Here is a 20,257-nt window from a genome sequence, read left to right as displayed (position 1 = left end):
CTTTAATAACACAATCATAATTGTCTTATTAACACAATCACAACAGCTGTAAGTGCATGCCAGAATATCGACATTCTTATATTTCATAGTACGACTGATGCCAAAACCATGTTCTGCAATGGAGGAGTTGTTCTGCTGCTGTAAGTGTGTGCGCCACTTATGCTCAGTACACTGATCCTCCACAATCCTGATAGTCTGGCAAATATATGACATGCCACAATTGCAAAGAATGTGGTAGACACCTGCCTTATGCAAACCGAGATCATCCTGCACAGAACCTGTAAGGACTCTGATCTTAGATGGTGGTCAAAAAACACACTTCACATCATATTTCTGCAAAATATGGTCTATCCTGTTCGGAATACTCCCTATGTAAGACACAAAGGTCATAGACTTCGATGCAACATCAGTATTATCACCACTCACATGGTGCACAATTGGTTGATAGCGCAACGCCCATTTGATCTCTGTTTCACTGTCACAATTCTGATAAAAGGTAGCTTTGTCATGGGCCAGCTCAGCTGACAAACTCTGAGGGTCCAACATAGCATGGACCCAGTGAAGCAAGTTACAAAGCACACTTCCACATTGAGCTGGAAGGTGACAACTATCAGCCTGCAGATACAAGTCAGTGTGAGTAAGCTTCCTATAAATGACCTTCCTCCTGACCAATACATCAAGGAAAGGAAGGCAGCCATTCTTCTTTCCCACCTCCTTCATGAAACAAATATTCAGGTGGATTGAATTCAGATATTCTAAAAAGTGGTTCAGATTCTCACTGCCATGAGGTCAAACAACAAAAGTATCACCTACACGTCCGAAAAAACATGCAGATCTCGAAGGTGCCGACTCGAAGGCACGTTTCTCGAAGTCTTTTTTAAGCCTTAATCTTTCTTAACTTATTCTCAAGATCCCTACATAAGATACATGACAGTGGCAGCAGTATTGTCATTGACTGCCTCAAATACCTTTCCCTAAATTTACCCAGCATGGTTTTGCAAGGACATCATCACCCTGCTTTCAAAGATCCCCACTTAAATTGTTTGAGAATCTCTGTTACACTTTTGTGTGGACTAAACCAGTCTGTTGAGATACTAACTGTGCATCTCTGACTTTGTTTGATGTTTGTTGTCATGCCTAGCTGACAAGGACTCAAAATGATGGAGTAATACTGATAATATTACATGTCCTATTATGCTTCCTTGACACACTTCCAATGCTATATTCATTCCTGATGAATGCTGACCATCTAGTATAATGTACTAGGTTCTCACCAAGCTGACTGCATACCTAGTTATTAGTCAACAATGTGGAACAGTTTCACATGCCTTTAGCAAAACAAAATCAACCGGTTCACCTACAGCTATGATTTGGAAGATATGTGTGAGTAAACAAGTTATGTTTCTTATGAGTAGTTTTTCAAAAGTCTTTACTGCAATTTTATTGTAGCTTCTCTTCCCCCATGAAAATCGTAATGGTGGATCTCAGGACATGATGTAAGACCCTGCAACAATCTTCAGTAATATCAGTCTCCTACTGCACTCATCACCAGCATTTCAGGGTTACCACAAGAAACCCCAAGTGAAATTCGCTGGTATTTCCCTGATTTCCAGACAAGTTTTAGCATTTTTCCCTGACAGATTTTGAGATCTCAAGGATGAGTAAAGACATACACTGGCAATCCATCTTTGCAGCTACAGTACAAGAAACAATAGTGCCAAATGAAGAAATATCTAAATAAAAACTTCCTGGCAGATTAAAACTGTGTGCTGGACTGAGACTCGAACTCGGGACCTTTGCCTTTCATGGGCAGGTGCTCTACCAACTGAACTACCCAAGCACAACTCACACCCCATCTTCACAGCTTTGCTTCTGGCAGATCAAAACTATCTTTTAATCTGGCAGGAAGTTTCATATCAGCGCACACTCAGCTGCAGAGTGAAAATCTCAATCTGGAAACAAGCCCCAGGCTGTGGCTAAGCCACGTCTCTGCAATATCCTTTCTTCCAGGAGTGCTAGTTCTGCAAGTTTCGCAGGAGAGCTTCTGTAAAGTTTGGAAAGTAGGAGACAAGATACTGGCAGAAGTAAAGCTGTGAGGACGGGGCGTGAGTCGTGCTTGGGTAGCTTAGTTGGTAGAGCACTTGCCCACAAAAGGCAAAGGTCCCGAGTTCGAGTCTCGGTCTGGCACAGAGTTTTAATCTGCCAGGACATTTCATATCAGCGCAAACTCCGCTGCAGAGTGAAAATCTCATTATCTGATTAAAACTTGCAAGTAGACGGCATTTCCTAATGTGAGCAAAAATCTTAAGTAGTAACATCAACATCTTTCGTAATGAACTGATTTTAGATGGAGAAAGCACGGTGTGTGTGTATCATTAAGACCACTGATGTTATTTTATTTCAATAAAATGAAACAGATTAGGTGACAATAATATGCATTTCCTTGGAATCATAAGACAGATTTAAAATACTGCCACTGATTTCAGAAATAACTTCATAAAAAAAGACCTCTTGAAAGATGTGTATAATGTGGGGAAGAGTTGTGTAATCTAACAATATAGGTGACTTCCAATAAAATGTTGGCTCTACTATGTCCATTACTGTCAGTTATTACCCACTGCTACACTTATTATTTTACAGGTATTATGTGATTTTTCTTTTGAGGAATATTTGAGTACATAGCGTACAACGCCAGCGACTGCCACAATTTTCTTTTTCTTATCGTCCATGCTTTCTAATATAAATTACTTTGAAAGTGATAAAATGTGCTAGAAGAAATAAAATTTCTGTAAAATGCAAAAGCGTGCAACATACTTGGGGTGAGACAGTCGCAATTTCTGAAATCCATTGCCCATGGCCTCTGGCCTGCCGAGTAGCACTTTTGTCCTGGGCCCATGAATAAACCATGAAAATCTGCTGCATTATGCCACACACAGACCCAGCCCGTGGGCAGGTTAGTGAGACTAGTTCTGATGGGTAGAACCTGCATATTTGTCAGAAACGAAGGACTTCAGACTGGCAGGCCTGATCCATTAGACGGTTTTGGCCTGTTCAGGAAATCCACTAGTGTGGTCAGCTATTCAGGAGTCACAGGCAACATGTTGATGAAGTTTGACTGCGGTGATCAATCCATGCAACAGACAACTTGTGCAAATACTCTGAGAATCAATAATAATGAAGATAGGTAGCAGCTCACTGTAAAGATGATAGCTGAGCTGCAGACAGGCATCTAGAAAAGACTATCACACTCTCACAACTAAATTTTCAGCCATAGCCTTTGTCAGAAAATGAGGGCATACACACATTCACACAATCACTCAGACACAACTCATGCACACATGACCGCCGTCTCTAACTGCTGCATTTACAGTCTCTGAGAATCATCTGCAAACAAACCACTCCTCACGCCTCCCAGCCTCTTGTCTGCAGCTGCTAGGCTAGTGGCAAAAGGTGGTGGCAGCACTGACTGCAAGCTGAGAGGAGTGATAGGAAAGGAAGAAGCAGTAGTATTGAGGGAGTAGGGAAGCGGCACGCATGCTCAGCTGTACCCAACCAGTGACGATGCATGACATCTTGGTAAACAAACCATTTCATCTACTGAGATAAAAACGAGATTTTTTCCAGAATGGGTGGCAGCTGTCATAATGGAGGTACTGTTGCTTGTTGGTGGGTTTGATGTGGACGGATATGAGATCCATCCTTCATGAAATCCTCCCCACTCCACCAAGAGTGTCTTTCCGCTGTCCACCTAACCTTCGTAACCTCTTAGTTCATCCCTATGAAATCCCCAAACCATCTTCCCTACCCTCTGGCTCTTACCCTTGTAACCACCCCCGGTGTAAAACCTGTCCCATGCACCCTCCCACCACCACCCACTCCAGTCCTGTAACCCGGAAGGTGTACACGATCAAAAGCAGAGCCACGTGTGAAAACACCCACGTGATTTACCAACTGACCTGCCTACACTGTGAAGCTTTCTATGTGGGAATGACCAGCAACAAACTGACCATTTGCATGAATGGACACAGGCAGACAGTGTTTGTTGGTAATGAGGATCACCCTGTGGCTAAACATGCCTTGGTGCACAGCCAGCACATCTTGGCACAGTGTTACACCGTTCGGGTTATCTGGATACTTCCCACTAACACCAACCTGTCAGAACTCTGGAGATGGGAACTTGCCCTTCAGTATATCCTCTCTTCTGGTTATCCGCCAGGCCTCAACCTCCGCTAATTTCAAGTTGCCGCCGCTCATAACTCACCTGTCTTTCAACAACATCTTTGCCTCTGTACTTCCGCCTCGACTGACATCTCTGCCCAAACTCTTTGCCTTTACAAATGTCTGCTTGTGTCTGTGTATGTGCGGATGGATGTGTGTGTATGTGCGAGTGTATACCTGCCCTTCTCACCCCTTAAGGTAAGTCTTTCCACTCCCGGGATTGGAATGACTCCTTACCCTCTCCCTTAGAACTCACAACCTTTCGTCTTTCTCTCTCCTTCCCTCTTTCCTCAAGAAGCAACCATTGGTTGCAAAAGCTTGAATTTTGTGTGTATGTTTGTGTGCCTATCGACCTGCCAGCACTTCTGTTTGGTAAGTCACATCATCTTTGTTTATATATATATAATGGTAAGACAGAAATTCTGGGACCAGATTTTAAACTGTAAGACATTTCCAGTGCCAGATATGGACTTTGACCACAATTTATTCATTACGATCTGTAGATTAAAACTGAAGAAATTGCAAAAAGGTAGTAATTTAAGGAGATGGGAGCTGGATAAAGAGTTTCAGAGGGAGCATCATGGAAAGATTGATAAGTATGAGGGAAAGGAGTACAGCAGAAGAGGAATGCATAGCTTTGAATGAGGAAATAATGAAGGCAGCAGAGGATCAAGTAGGTAAAAAGACGAGGGCTAGTAGAAATCCTTGGATAACATAAGAGAGATTGAATTTAACTGATGAAAGGAGAAACTATAAAAATGACATAAATGAAGCAGACGAAAGGGAATACAAACAAGCAAAAAAATGAGACTGACAGGAAGTTCAAAATGGCTAATAATGAATGGCTACAGGACAAATGTTAGGATTTAGAAGCATGTATCACTAGGGGGAAGATAGTGTAGGAAAACTAAAAAGATCTTTGGAGAAAAGAGAACCACTTCCATGAATATCAAGAGATCACATGGAAAACCAGTTCTAAGCAAAGAATGGAAAGCTGAAAGGTGGAAGGAGTATATGGAGGGTCTATTCAAGGGATATGTGCTTGAGGGTAGTATTACAGAAATGGATTAGAATACAGATGAGGGGTAAAATACTGTGTGAAGAATTTGACAGGGCACTGATAGACCTAAGTTGAAACAAGGCCCCAGGAGTAGACAACAATCCATTAGAACTACTGATAGCTTTTGGAGGGTCAGTCACGACAAAGCTCTTCCATCTGGTAAGCAAGCTGTACGAGACAGGTAAAATACCTTCAGACTTCAAGAAGAATATAATAATTCCAGTGTAAAGAAAGCAGGTGCTGAAAAGTGTAAGAATTACTGAACTGTTAGTTTAATAAGTCATTGTTGTGAAACACTAACTTTAATTCTTTAGAGAAGAATGGAAAAACTGGTAGAACCCGACCTCGGGGAAAATCAGTTTGGATTCCGGAGAAATGTAGGAACACGTGAGGCAATACTGACTATGACTTCTCATAGAAGATAAGACAAAGAAAGGTAAATCTACATTTATAGCATTAGTACATTTAGAGAAAGCTTTTGACAATGTTGACTGGAATACTCTCATTAAAATGTGGAGGGTAGCAAGGGTAAAATACAGGGAGCGAAAGGCTATTTACAACGTGTACAGAAACCAGATGCCAATTATGAGAGTCGAGAGGCATGAAAGAGAAGCAGTGGTTGAGAAGGGAGTGAGACGGAGTTGTAGCCTATCCCCAATGTTATCCGAACTGTACACTGAGCAAGCAGTAAAGAAAACAACAGAAATATTTGGAGTAAGAATTAAAGACCACGGAGAAGAAATAAAAACTTTGAAAATGAAATGTTCACTCTGCAACAGAATGTACGCTGATATGAAACTTCCTGGCAGATTAAAAATATGTGCCAGACTGAGACTCGAACTTGGGACCTTTGCCTCTCGCGGGCAAGTGCTCTGCCATCTGAGCTACCCAAGCACGACTCACGACCCATCATCATGACTTCAAGTCCACCAGTACCTTGTCTTCCACCTTCCAAACTTCGCAGAAGTTCTCCTGCAGAGCTTGCAGAGCTTCAGGAGTGCTAGTTCTGCTAGTTCTGCAGGAGAGCTTCTGTGAAGTTTGGGAGGTGGGAGACAAGGTACTGATGGAAATGAAGTTGTGAGGATGGGTCCTGATTCGTGCTTGGATAGCTCAGATGGCAGAGCACTTTCCGGCGAATGGCAAAGGTCTCAAGTTTGAGTCTCAGTCTGGCACACAGTTTTAATCTGCCTGGAAGTTTCAAAAACTTTGAGGTTTGCCAGTGACACTGTAATTCTGTCAGAGACAACTAAGGACTTGAAAGAGCAGTTAAATGGAATGGGGAGTGTCTTGAAAGGAGGATATAAGATGAAAATCAACAAAAGCAAAATGGAGATAACTGAATGTAGCTGAATTAAATCAGATAATGCTGAGGGAATTTGATTAGAAATGAGACAGTTAAAGCAGTATATGAGTTTTGCTATTTGGGCAGCAAAATAACTGATGATGGCCAAAGTAGAGACTGGGAATGGCAAGAAAACTGTTTCTCATGAAGAAAAAAATGTTAACAATGAGTACAAATTTAAGTATCAGGAAGCCTTTTTTGAAATTATTTGTATGGAACATAGCCATCTGTGGAAGTGAAACATGAATGATGAACAGTTTAGACAAAAAGAAATAGAAGTTTGTGGTATGTGGTGCTACATAAGACTGCAGAAGATTAGATGCATACATCATGTAACTAATGAGGAGGTGCTTAACAGAATTGAGAAAAGAAATTTGTGGCACAAACTGACTAGAAGAATGGACCGGTTGGTAGGTCACACTCTGAGACATCAAGGGATCACCAATTAATACTGGAAGCAGGTGTGGGGGTAAAAATCACACAGGGAGACCAAAAGATGAGTACAGCATATTGAGAAAGACACAGGTTGCATTAGTTACTCAGAGATGAAGACACTTGCACAGGATAGAGTAGCATGGGGAGCTGCATTAAACCAATCTTCAGACTGAAGACTGCAACAATAACAACAACAACAACAACAACAACAACAACAACAACAACAATGCTAGAATATCATGCAACAATCACAGACTAACATGTTGCACTTGGAATTTAAGATCCTCTACACACCTGGAGTGGTAAAGGTGCTGGATGAAGAACTTAATAGGTACAGCTTAGAAATAGTGGCACTGCAAGAGATGAGACAGCATGGAGCAGGTATGCATAAAGGTAAGTTCTACAGCTACTTCTATAGTGGGAACAGAGAAGGTAAATATCAACTTGTAGTTGGTTTTGCAGTAGCTAACAGAATAAGAGGAAATATCATTGATTTCAAACATTCCAATGAAAGAATATGGACGAGGATGACACCATCAACAGCGTTGCAACAGTAGCATCAGAAGAAGAAGAAGAAGAAGAAGAAGAAGAAGATTTGTACATAGAAGATAGAGTAACAATACTAACAGAGGAAAATAAACTGCCGAGCATGGAAGAGGTATGAGAAGCCATAAAATTGCTGAAGAGAAGACAGGCAACATGAATAGATGGCATACCGACAGAGATGCAGAAAGAGGGAAGAGATACCTACAAAGGAGAGTGTACCACCTAATGTGTTTAATTTGGAGCAGAGAAAGTATCACGGCAGAATGGAATTAGTCTGTCATTTGCCCAATTCTAAAGAAAGGAGATCCAATGAGACACAACAACTACAGAAGAATTACCTTATTATGCATAACTTATAAGATCCTGCACTTGTTGCTGAAGTGGTTGGCATCATACATCGAGGAGGTACTTGGATTTCAACAAGCAGGTTTTAGAAGGGGAAAATCAACTGTATACCAATTACACATAATAAGTCAAATGCTTCAAAGAGCTGGGAATTTCATAGATACGATCACTGTCTTTTTGTTACATACTTCCAAAACGTGTATGAGAATGCAAACAGGCAAGAAATATGGCAAGAACTGGACAGGGCACATGTTCCTAAAAACTAATAAAACTATTACAAGCATGCATACAAGAGATAATATGCCCAATGAAAGTGAATGGAAATATGTTACAAATTCATCGTGAAGACTGGAGTGCGACATGTAAGCTGCCTCTCCCCCCTTCTGCTTAATCTGGTTCTGGAAAGAACACTCAGAAAGGTAACAGGTATGGAGACAAGAATACAGCTGGGTAGGAGGATCAACACTTCGGCCTATGCGGATGATGCAGTTTTATTAGCACAGAACGAGGAAGATCTGATTCAGATGGTAAGAGTGTCAATGGAACATGCAATGGGAGTAGGCTTCAAGGGGAATACAGATAAGACCAAGTACTTCATTGTGAGCAGAGAGAGTGATGACGAACCTTCAGGTGTAGACAGTAAAATCTTTGACGGAGCAAGAGAGTTCAAATATCTTGGGGCAGTACTCAGTGAAAGTAATAAGATAGACCAGGAAATAATGGCAAGAACCTAGGCAGGAAACAGGTCACAGTTTGCACTCTGAAAGCTGCTGATCTCCCGGCTTCTATTGGGCTCTACAAAGATTAGGATCTACAGGACAGTAATACAACTTGTCATGCTACACGGAGCAGAGACCTGCACTATGACACAAAATATAGAAAGAAAACTCCTGACATTTGAGATGGTGTTCTGACATATGTCTTTGGGTCAATGAAGGATGGAGACGACTGGAGAAAAAGGAAGAACCATGAGCTGCAAGAGTGGTATAAGTCATTTGACATCATGGCTGTGTTTAGAAACAGGAGACCAAGGTGGTATGTGCATGTAATGTGTCTAGAAGACCAGATAACCAGGCAGTAGGTGGAAGAAGATATCAGAAGCAACATATCAAGACCGAGGCTGAGATGGATTCATGGGATCAGAGAGGATTTTTGTATGACGGCACTAGCTTGAGAAGACTTCAAGGAACAAGGAAGATGGAGGAGGCTGACTGTTGAGGCTGAAAACCGACTTAGGTTTTGTGTAGCCAACCTAGTAAGTAACCGTTTCTGGGTTGAGTCATGTGAGTGAGAGAGAGGAATGTACAGAGTTGATAAAAACAGTGAACTCTAAAAATGAAATGGTCAAGTTGCTAAACAGAGACACTGAAATTCCTTAAAAGAGGAAAATGTGAGACTCAGAGGTGAAAACAACTCACATGCTGATGAAAATACACATCTAGCAATGACACACAACAACAAAAACTTATGTCCACATATTATAACTGACTTCATTAATATAATAGAAGCAAATGTGTTTGGCAAAACTGCAATTAATGAAAAATGTGAGAAATCAAACAGACAAATATAAATGCACTGGCACAAAATACATAAATAGTACACAGAGTCCTAAACAAATTGTTGAAAGCAAATTTTTAATAATGGGTGATTTTACACTTCAAGATGTAGTAGCTTCAAGTTGTACAGCCAGTGTTCATCCAGAGACAAGTATTCAAGTACATAAGCACTTGAGAAATGTTTTGGATGCAAAATAAAAGCAGACAGACAATGTTAATTGTAATGCTAACCACAAAGCAGTTTTCATTAATGGGGAGAAAAATTTCATTTGAAGCTAGAATGAAGAAGGCATGGACAATGAAACAAGAAATGTGATCAAATCAGCAAAAAACATATTTGCAACATCAAAATTAGTAGTATGTGGCATTATTCATAAAAGAGTAGCAAGCAAAAAATTAATAGACAAAATGAACTGCCACATTAAAAAATAGTGTAATAGGCTACGAAAAATATTTAAATATCCAAATGAGTTTACAACCAGAGACTGTTTAGCACAGGGTGGTCTGCACTTGAACATATTAAGGTTTACAAGGTTCAGCAAAATATTTATTGACATGTCACTGCAACTGGAGGGTGTGACAAGTGCGCTTCTTCTTCCACTACTTCTTCTTCTTTAAACAAAAAGAAAAACAAACTGTTCTTAAAACTACAGGTGAAAATAAAAGCTTGTTTTTGCTGCATTTAAACATACATAGCTTACATAAGAAGCAAATAAGTGGCAGAGGGGCAAAAATTGATCCACAAATTTTTCTATCAGCAAAAGAGAAATATTGAGGTCCTATGCCTAAAAGCAGGTGAATGGAATGGACAGTTTCTTGAAAGGAGGATATAAGATGAACATCAACAACAGTAAAATGAGGATAATGGAATGTAGTCAAATCAAGTCGGGTGATGCTGAGGGCATGAGATTAGGACATGAGACACTTAAAGTAGTAAAGGAGATTTGCTATTTGGGGAGCAAAATAATGGATGCTGGTTGAAGTAGAGACGATGTAAAATTGTAGACTGGCAATGGCAAGGAAAGCGTTTCTGAAGAAGAGAAATATGTTAACATCGAGTAGAGATTTAAGTGTCAGGAAGTCGTTTCTGAAAGTATTTGTATGGAGTGTAGCCATGTATGGAAGTGAAACATGCACGATAAATAGTTTAGACAAGAAGAGAATACAAACTTTTGAAATGTGATGCTACAGAAGAATGCTGAAGATTAGATGGGTAGATCACATAACTAATGAGGAGGTATTGAATAGAATTGGGGAGAAGAGGAGTTTGTGGCACAACTTAACCAGAAGAAGGGATCAGTTGGTAGGACATGTTCTGAGGCATCAAGGGATAACAAATTTAGCATTGGAGGGCAGCGTGGAGGGTAAAAATCGTAGAGGGAGACCAAGAGATAAATACACTAAGCAGATTCAGAAGGATGTAGGTTGCAGTAGGTACTGGGAGATGAAGAAGCTTGCACAGGATAGAGTAGCATGGAGAGCTGCATAAAACCAGTCTCAGGACTGAAGACCACCACCACCACCACCACCACCACCACCACCACCACAACAACAACAACAACAACAACAAATAAATGAACAATGGCTAAAAAAAAGCTGCTTCACAGTCCTTAATAAATTAGAGAAGTATGATGCAGTGAGTTGCTTTTGTAGAACTAACAAAATTCACGGGTGTTCTTCAACCTTATGGAAAATTCTTTAACATATACAATAACAAGTTATTTTAATTTTCTAAATATTGAGGACCTATTTGGAAGCTGCTGAATAGAACTAAACAGACAAAATATTCTAATAATTTCAATGTATAGAATTCCAGGTAAAGAAATAACAAAAGTATTTCTATCTGAACTAAGGAGTCTATTATGGAAACTAACAGAAGAGAAAGAGAAAAGGGTTATGACAGCTGCTGATTTTAACACAAACAGAACAAATGAAGCCAATGAATCAGCACAATTTATTGATCTGTTTCAAGCATTTGGTTTCAAGTTAAACTTCACAGAATTCACCATTCTGACAAATTATATATTTAATGTTACAAGAAAATTCTCTATTGATTTGGCAATTTCTGGTAATTCTGCACTGTGTTTTGATATACCATAAATAAGTGAACAAGGCAATAGGAAAACATGTATTAGACGATATTTTGATTAAAAAATAATAAACTTGTTCTATTGCAGTCTTGCAGTAATAACATGGCCAGAGGATAATTTTTTAACAAATTCTAAAAAATATGACAGATTTCGTGGGAGTTTTTTTGCACGAAAAGTTTCTCCCAAAATAGACAACTATTGGTAAAAGTGTCATGTGCTATCAGAAGACAGTTACACAATGAACTGAAAAGGAATACAAACCTAGATTTTATAAATTAAGTAAAATGGTACAAGACTGTATTTACAAGGGTGGCAATGGCAGTGAAAGAAATGGTACACATAAACTCATTCTCAAAACAAACAAATAAATCAAAGGCAGTATGATTAGTTATACAATATGAAGTCGAGTGTCATAGCTGGTAGTCTGCAAATCTCCAAAATTAAGTTACATGACAAATCCATTGTAAATTCTTCATAAACATAAAAATATTTCAACAAGGTATTTTTTTTATAAATTTATCAAAATCAGTGTTTATGTAAGTGGTTCCCCAGGTAATGTCCAACCCTTCCGTTTCAATCAGGATAACTGGGAAGCTCTACCTAAATTTGGATCAGTACAGATAAAGACATAGAAGCAGCAGTATTATCCATAACAAATAAAAATTCATTTGGATGTGATGAAATACCCACTACAGTAATTAAAACAGTATCTAGCATAATATCAGGACCCATAACAGTTATAAATAATCAGTCACTTGAAGAAGGGTGCTTACCAGATGTTCTAGAGTATAAAGTAATAAAGCTGTTATTCAAGAAGGGTTCTACTGATCAGTAAGTCTTCTCCCAGTCAGAGGAATTTCCTGTGGTCTCATCGAGGCTTTCGACTGTGTAAGATGCTGCATAAATTAGAAAGATATGGAATAAAAGCTTTTAAGTGGTTCAAATCATATTTAACGGAGAGAATACAAAGAGTAGTGGTATTGTCAGGCACATAGAATTAATTTTCAAACTGGAACATTACTTCGCATCGATCCCCTCAAGGTCCCCTTTTAGGTAAAATTCTGTTTTTATTTTATGTACATTATATCAGCTGCATTTCAGTTCGTGCAGTGTGTTCTGTATAGGCATGATAATCAGCTGTTTATTTGCATGGATGGTCCACAGAAAACTAGCAAACCACGAGTTCTTCTGCCCAGTTGTACACATTTTGTAAAACACTACACCAGTGACTTTAGCAGTTGCTTCAGTAGCCATGCTTGTACTCCATCTGCACTCTGTTAGAGTCACCAAGGAACTGTGTCACTGCCATGCAGAATCTGTGTCGGTAGCAGCTGTATCCTTATACCCAGAAAAGAATGGTAGCTCAAAAAGTAACACGGTCTCTGTGCTGATAGTTTATCTATGTGTCAAGCACCAGTCAGCCAAATGTGAGCAGTTGTCTTCCCTCATTTTGTACATAAGTGGCTTAAGGTATTCTTAGCATGTGGTAGTCATGCCCATGTATAAAAATTAAGACAAGCAAATTATTAATAACAGACTCATCAACTCCTCCTCATCTTTTCAAAGAAAAGAAATAGAATAGTGCCTCATTTTTCACAGTATGAGCTATTATCTGTCCCTTAGTTTAGCTTTCATAAAGCATCTTCTTAAAAAAACTATATATAGACTTACAAATGAAGTCCTGGAAAAGCAAAGCACCATATATTTTCTTGGTGATGTATTAAGTGATCATGCTAAGGCCTTTAAATATGTGGCTATAAAATTCTATTTTGGAAACTAACAAATTGTGGTATTAATATCTATCCCTTTTGCATGAACTGAGATATTTTCATGACAGGAGGCATAGGATCACATTTAAAAACTACACCACAGGTACTGCATCCACCAAGAACAGTGACTAACGCAAATAGACTTGTCAGATTGAACAACCAGCTGTGTTACACTGGCTTACATTGAGGGCAGTGCTCCAGGCAGGAGACACATCCCCTACCTCCAAATAAGGTCACAGACACCAACCAATGGTCTTCAGCGTGCCTAAACAGGTCCGCATAGTGATGCATGAGCAGTTTTTTTTATTTTCGTTTATTTATTTATTTATTGTTCTGTGGGACCAAATTAAGGAGAACTCTCCATGGTCATGGAACGAGTCAATACATGAAATTATAACACAATAGTAGAAACAGATAAAATGAAATACAAGAAACGTATTCAGGCGACAATTCATAAGTTTAAATAAGGAAAATCGACAATGTAACACTGGAATTTGCTTAATTTTTCTGCTCTTCCAGGAGATCCTTGACAGAATAGAAGGAGTGAGCCATGAGGAAACTCTTCAGATTAGACTTAAAAGTGTTTGGGCTACTGCTAAGATTTTTGAGTTCTTCTGGTAGCTTATTGAAAATAGATGCAGCAGAATAGTGCACTCCTTTCCGCACAAGAGTCAAGGAAGTGCATTCCACATGCAGATTTGATTTCTGCCTAGTATTAACTGAGTGAAAGCTGCTAACTCTTGGGAATAAGCTAATACTGGAAACAACAAACAACATTAAAGAAAATATATACTGTGAGAGCAATGTCAGAATTCCCAGACTATTGAATAGAGGTCGACAAGAGGTTCTCGAACTTACACCACATATAGCTCGAACAGCCTGATTTTTGAGCCAAAAATACCCTTTTTCATTCAGAAGAATTACCCCAAAAAATAATACCATATGACATAAGCATATGAAAATATGCGAAGTAGAGTACTTTTCGTGTTGAACTGACACTTATTTCAGATACTGTTCTAATGGTAAACAAAGCAGCATTTAGTTTCTGAACAAGATCCTGAACATGGGCTTTCCACAACAGCTTACTATCTATCCGAACGCTTAGGAACTTGAACTGTTCCGTCTCGCTTATAATATGCCCATTCTGTCTGATCAAAATATCAGTTCCTGTTGAATTATGAGTTAGAAACTGTAAAAACTGAGTCTTACTGTGATTTAGCATCAAATTATTTTCCACAAGTCACGAATTTATTTCATGAACTACATTATTTGATAATGTTTCAATACTACACAGAAGATCCTTCACTACCAAGCTGGTGTCATCAGCAAACAGAAATATTTTTGAATCACCTGTAATACTAGAAGGCATATCATTTATATAAATAAGAAACAGCAGCGGCCCCAGCACCGACACTTGGGGAACGCCCCATTTAACAGTGCCCCATTGGGACTGAACATCACTACCACTGTCAATATTGCGGAGAATTACCTTCTGCTTTCTGTTCTTAGAGTAAGAGGCGAACCAAATGTAAGTACTCCCCTTACTCCATAATGGTCCAACTTCTGCAGTAATATTTTGTGTTAAACACAGTCAAAAGCCTTCGTTAAATCAAAGAAAACACCTAGCATTCGCAACCTTTTATTTAATCCATCCAAAACCTCACAGAGAAAAGAGAATATAGCATTTTCAGTTGTTAAACCAATTCTAAAACCAAACTGTACATTTGATAGCAAATTATGTGAATTTAAATGCTCCAGTAACCTTGTATATACAACCTTCTTGATAACTTTAGCAAACACCAATGGCATAGAAATAGGTCTATAATTGTCAACATTATCCCTGTCTCCCTTTTTATAAAGTGGCTTCACTACTGAGTACTTTAATCGGTCAGGAAACCGACCACTCCTAAAGGAAAAGTTACAGATATGGCTAAGTACTGGGCTAATATACATACAACAATACTTCAGTATTCTGCTAGATACCCTGTCATATCCATGAGAGTTCTTGGTCTTTAGTGATTTAATTATTAACTCAATCTCCCTCTTGTCAGTATCGTGGAGGAGCATTTCAGGTAACAGTCTTGGAACACTTTTTTCTACGAGCGCTATATGATTCCCTGTTGGGACTAGGATTCTATTTAGTTCACCTGCTAAATTCAGAAAGTGATTATTAAATACTGTACATACATGTGACTTATCAGTAACACAGACATTCCCACTACACACTGATTTTATATCCACGACTTGTCCCTGCAGACCAGACAGTTCCTTTACGACTGACCCTATGGTTTTAATTTTATCCTGAGACTTAGCTATTCTATCTGCATACCACATACTTTTTGCCTTCCTAATAACTTTTTTAAGCACCTTACAATACTGTTTGTAATGGGCTGCTGCATTTAGATTTTGACTGTTTCTAACGTTTTTATATAATTGCCAGTTTGTTCTACAGGATATTCTTATCCCTCTAGTCAGCCATGGCTGCCTGTTTGTGCTAGTACCCTGTTTTGAACATTCTAATGGAAAGCAACTTTCAAAGAGCATGAGAAAAGTCTTGAGGAAAGCATTATATTTATCATCTACTGTATCAGCACTATAAACATCTTGCCACTCTTGTTCCTTGATAAGGTTTACAAAGGTTTCTACAGCAACTGGATCAGCTTTTCTAAAAAGTTGATAACTATATTTAACATGTGCTGCAACACAAAAACCTTTTAGAGTTAAAACTTGTGCATCATGATCTGAAAGGCCATTCACTTTTTTGCTAACAGAATGCCCTTCTAGTAATGAGGAATGAACAAAAACGTTGTCTATGGTTGTTCTACTATACCCTTGCACTCTCGTTGGAAAGAATACAGTTTGCATAAGATTATATGAATTAAGGAGGTCTACCAGCATCCTTTTCCTTTCAAAATCACTTATACAATTAATATTGAAGTCACCACAACTTTTTGTATTTCCTATAAAGTGAACCAAGAACCTCCTCTAGCTTTAGCAAAAATGTTGTGAAATCGGAGTATGGGGATCTATAAATAACAACAGTTAGAAATTTAACTCCACTAAATTTAACCACACCTGCACAACATTCAAACACCTTTTCAGTGCAGTACTTATAAACATCAATTGACTCAAATGGGATACCGTTTCTCACATACATGGCTACTCCCCCACACCACAAAGAGCTCCTAGAAAAGCTGCCAGCCAACCTGTACCCTGGTAAAGGAAGCCTCTGAATTATCTCCTTATTGAAGAAGTGTTCAGATATACCATGTGTGTTTGCTCATTTGATGTTACTTCGCTATGCTCCAGCAGCATATATGAATATTGCATTTTCCATGGACTCACTATGGTTTGCTGTGTTGGCCTCATGCTTATTTGCTCCTTACTGATGATCACACATGGACTACGTATTGGACTTGTACTTGTGTTCAGTAAACACAGCTTTATATCATGTTACTATGAAAGCTATAAAAATAAACACAGAATGGAGGAGACATCAATGGGGAGTCTTGCAATATGTGTTCATTCTCATTCTTGACCATCATAAGTGACCATTAACATTATAAGACTGTTCAAAACTGTAATGTCTGCCAAAGACGCCAAAATACTAGTCAAGGATTCAAAGTCAACAATGCCAGGTAATCCCAGATTATAGCTGAAAGACCCTTAAATTGGTCACAAACGAACAGTTTCAGTTTTTAATCATACAAAGACTAATATTATCCGATTCTGAACAAATAAAATGACCTAATGACACCCATAATGTAGCCCAATGTAGCTGTCCAGGTGTATGTTTATTCTACTGGGTCAGAAGAAGAATTTGGCTAAAAACTAGTAACATTCTCAGGCTTGTTTATGTGCCTGTTGAAAACTGAACTATACAGTGTTTTGTTACTTTTACTCCTTGTGTTATTTATGTTCCCACTATGACTTTCCACTTCCAAATACCTGTTACTGTATGACAATTGGGTACGTTCACTGTAAAAGGCCTTTGGTCTGATGAGACACAAGCACCCATAACCACTTGAAAATGATGTAAGGCCAAAATTGGAATAGTCGATATTGTAATAAATGTACAGTCAACGGCGAATATGAAGGCATTTAGAAAATATAGATAACTGTTGCTGTATAATATACACTAGTGTGGTCATATGGATATTAAACTAACAACATGAGATAGACAACAGCTACGTAATATAAATGAAGCAGCAGTTTCTTTTTTTTCCAGACTAACAGTATTCCTCTTAATTTTACTATGTTTAATTTAGATTGAGTGGACATACAGTTTATGGCATTTTAATGACAATTAATAATTTGCATAGTTTCTAAATGCAGTTTGATTTTATTGATTTATACAATGATATTGATTTCATTCTTCTGGCAGCACTTCATTATAATAGACTTTAAGGGAAACACTAAATAAATGAAAGAATGAACCCAACAGCAATTTAATCAGTATCTGTGCTTTCATACATGCAATCAATCTATGTTTATTTCATGCCACAGAGTCACGTGTGAAACATTTAATTGATGTACTGAAAGATCAATGTAGCTTTTGGTTCTAGAAAATATGAAATCATGAAGCTACAAAGGACACTTTCATTTCTGAACATATTTTCAAGTGGAACAGGATTAGACAAATATGAGTTATTCCTGCCACTTATTTCCTACTTAACACATTGCAAGAAATATTAATTACCTGTGGGCTGTCAAACAGTGTTCGGCGAGGACCTTTGCTGTTAAAAAATGAGGTAAGAGGAGGCTGCCGAAAGTAACGCAGGGGCGAATTCTTGCTGAGACGTTTGCTTGGTGATCCACGTCCTATTCCAAATTTCCGTGGACTCTTGCTAACCTTCTGGGAGAGTGATATACAATCACTTTCAACCTAAAATAAATCACAGATCAACTGAGTATGTCATTATATGAAAATATAAGACACAGACACAAGAAACAGACTTGTAATACCTAATTGCCATTGCAGTTAATAACCTCCAAAGACTGAAATTTTACCAAACTGCAGTGTTATAAAAATTGATTTATCTGATACACTTTTTAATGCACCTGGTGGAGCCACATCAGTGAGAACCCTCCAAGTGACTTCAAGTTTTTGACTGAGAACCAAGTTTGTGCTTATCACAAACCATTCTACACCCTCTCATTTCTATAAAAGCACTAGTTCTGCAGCACTATGGGGAAGTACATATGGATTTAAAAAGTATGGGAGAAAGGTACTGGAATGCTGCAGCTATTTGTTTGGCCATAAAGCACCAACAGATGGGTTAGTTTGTGTACTGTTTCCAGCAAGAGGTGGTGATCGAGATCTGATTCCCAGTCAAATGCATGGTTTCAGCATCAGGAGTACCTGAATTTATTTGTAAATTTTATTAAGATCTGGATAAAGGAAGATTTACCATAATTCTACTATAATAGTCATGGGTGAGAGTGAGATGAGATGAAATGAAATGTAGGCAACCAATGCTCTTTGGGAATTTTTTTCAGCAGTTACTGTCAGGTGTTCTCTTCTATTACATATTGAGAGATTTCCTCAGAAGTTATTAGTCAGCTTACAACAACTATCTTCATTACTGTAAGGGGACAGTAACAAATAAATACTGGATCACTCTAAAATCCAGAATCAAATGATGAAAACAAGAAACAGTGCTATGTCATATGCAGAAGTTATATGTATATCAACTGTTCTAGAAATTTCTTGAAAGACAACATTACATCTACCAAGACTGTTCCCTTTCATAAAACAGTATTTATTAAACCACTATCAGCCAGTTTTAGCAATACATGGATATTCAAGGGGACAAGTCGATGTTTGGCTCTCATGTGATACATATGCACGGTTTTTCTATTTGAAGTTGTCTATATAGCTGAAATTGAACAATAGTTGTTAGAGCAAACTAACAGAATGCAATCAAATCAAGAGAAGACAATAGTGAGGGAATTAGATCAGGAAATGAAACACTAAATTGAATAGGTATGTTTGCTTTTCAGATAGCAAAACAACTTACGATAGCTGAATAGAGACGAAATAAAATGCAGACTGGCAATAGTATGAAAAGTGTTTCTGAATAAATAGAAGAATTTGTTAACATCAAGTATAAATTTAAATGCTATGAAGTCTTTTCTGAAGGTATTTTTCTGGAGTGCAGCCTTGCACAGTATGAAACCTGAATGATGAACAGTTCAGGCAAGAAGAGAATAAAAGCTTTAGGCATGTGGTGCTACAGAACGATGCTAAAGATTATATGGGTAGATCACATAACTAATGGAAAACTATTGAATCAAACTGAGAGAAAAGAAATTTATTAAAAGAAAAGAATTTTTATGGCCCAGCTTGACTACAAAAAGGAATCAGTTGATAGAACACATCCTGTGGAATCAAGGAATTGTCAGTTTTTACAAGAGAGTGAGTGAGTGAGTGAGTGAGTGAGTGAGAGAGAGAGAGAGAGAGAGAGAGAGAGTTTCGTGTGTGTGTGTGTGTGTGTGTGTGTGTGTGTGTGTGTGTGTTTGCCACACAAACATGCCCCTGTGGAGTGGCAGGGGATTATAGAGGGAGGCCAAGCCTCGAATGCAGTAAGCAAGTACAAGAGGATGTAAGTTGCAGTAGTCATGCAGAAATGAAGAGGCTTGCATAGGATGATTGGTGCAGAAACCTGGATCAAACCAGTGTTCATGCTAAAAACCACAACAACAAAAGTGTGGTACCAAACCCCAAAATATTACCTGTATCTGGAAAGTTAAACTGGCCACCAAAGTCCACAATGTATTAAACAAAAACCTTGCGGATCACCTACTGTGACATATCTAACTGTTCACTGCTGAAAAATTCTGTTATGCAGGTAATACTTCAGGACAGTTGTTCTTTGACAGGTATAATACATTAC

At 38.5% G+C, this 20,257-nt stretch overlaps 1 protein-coding gene across 1 annotated transcript in view; it reads right to left on the bottom strand.

Annotated features, from left to right (window-relative positions):
- LOC126273153 (fanconi-associated nuclease 1-like) overlaps nt 1–20,257 on the bottom strand; it is a 160,815-nt gene that overhangs the window by 98,341 nt on the left and 42,217 nt on the right. The window contains exon 3 of the mRNA XM_049976610.1: nt 18,061–18,246. Coding sequence (XP_049832567.1) covers nt 18,061–18,246 — 186 coding nt within the window. The remainder of the gene's footprint in view (nt 1–18,060; nt 18,247–20,257) is intronic.

Source organism: Schistocerca gregaria, chromosome 5 (genome assembly GCF_023897955.1).
Source record: "Schistocerca gregaria isolate iqSchGreg1 chromosome 5, iqSchGreg1.2, whole genome shotgun sequence".
In the NCBI taxonomy this organism is placed as follows: Eukaryota; Metazoa; Arthropoda; class Insecta; order Orthoptera; family Acrididae; genus Schistocerca; species Schistocerca gregaria.
This window is presented reverse-complemented; position numbering and strand designations above follow the sequence as displayed.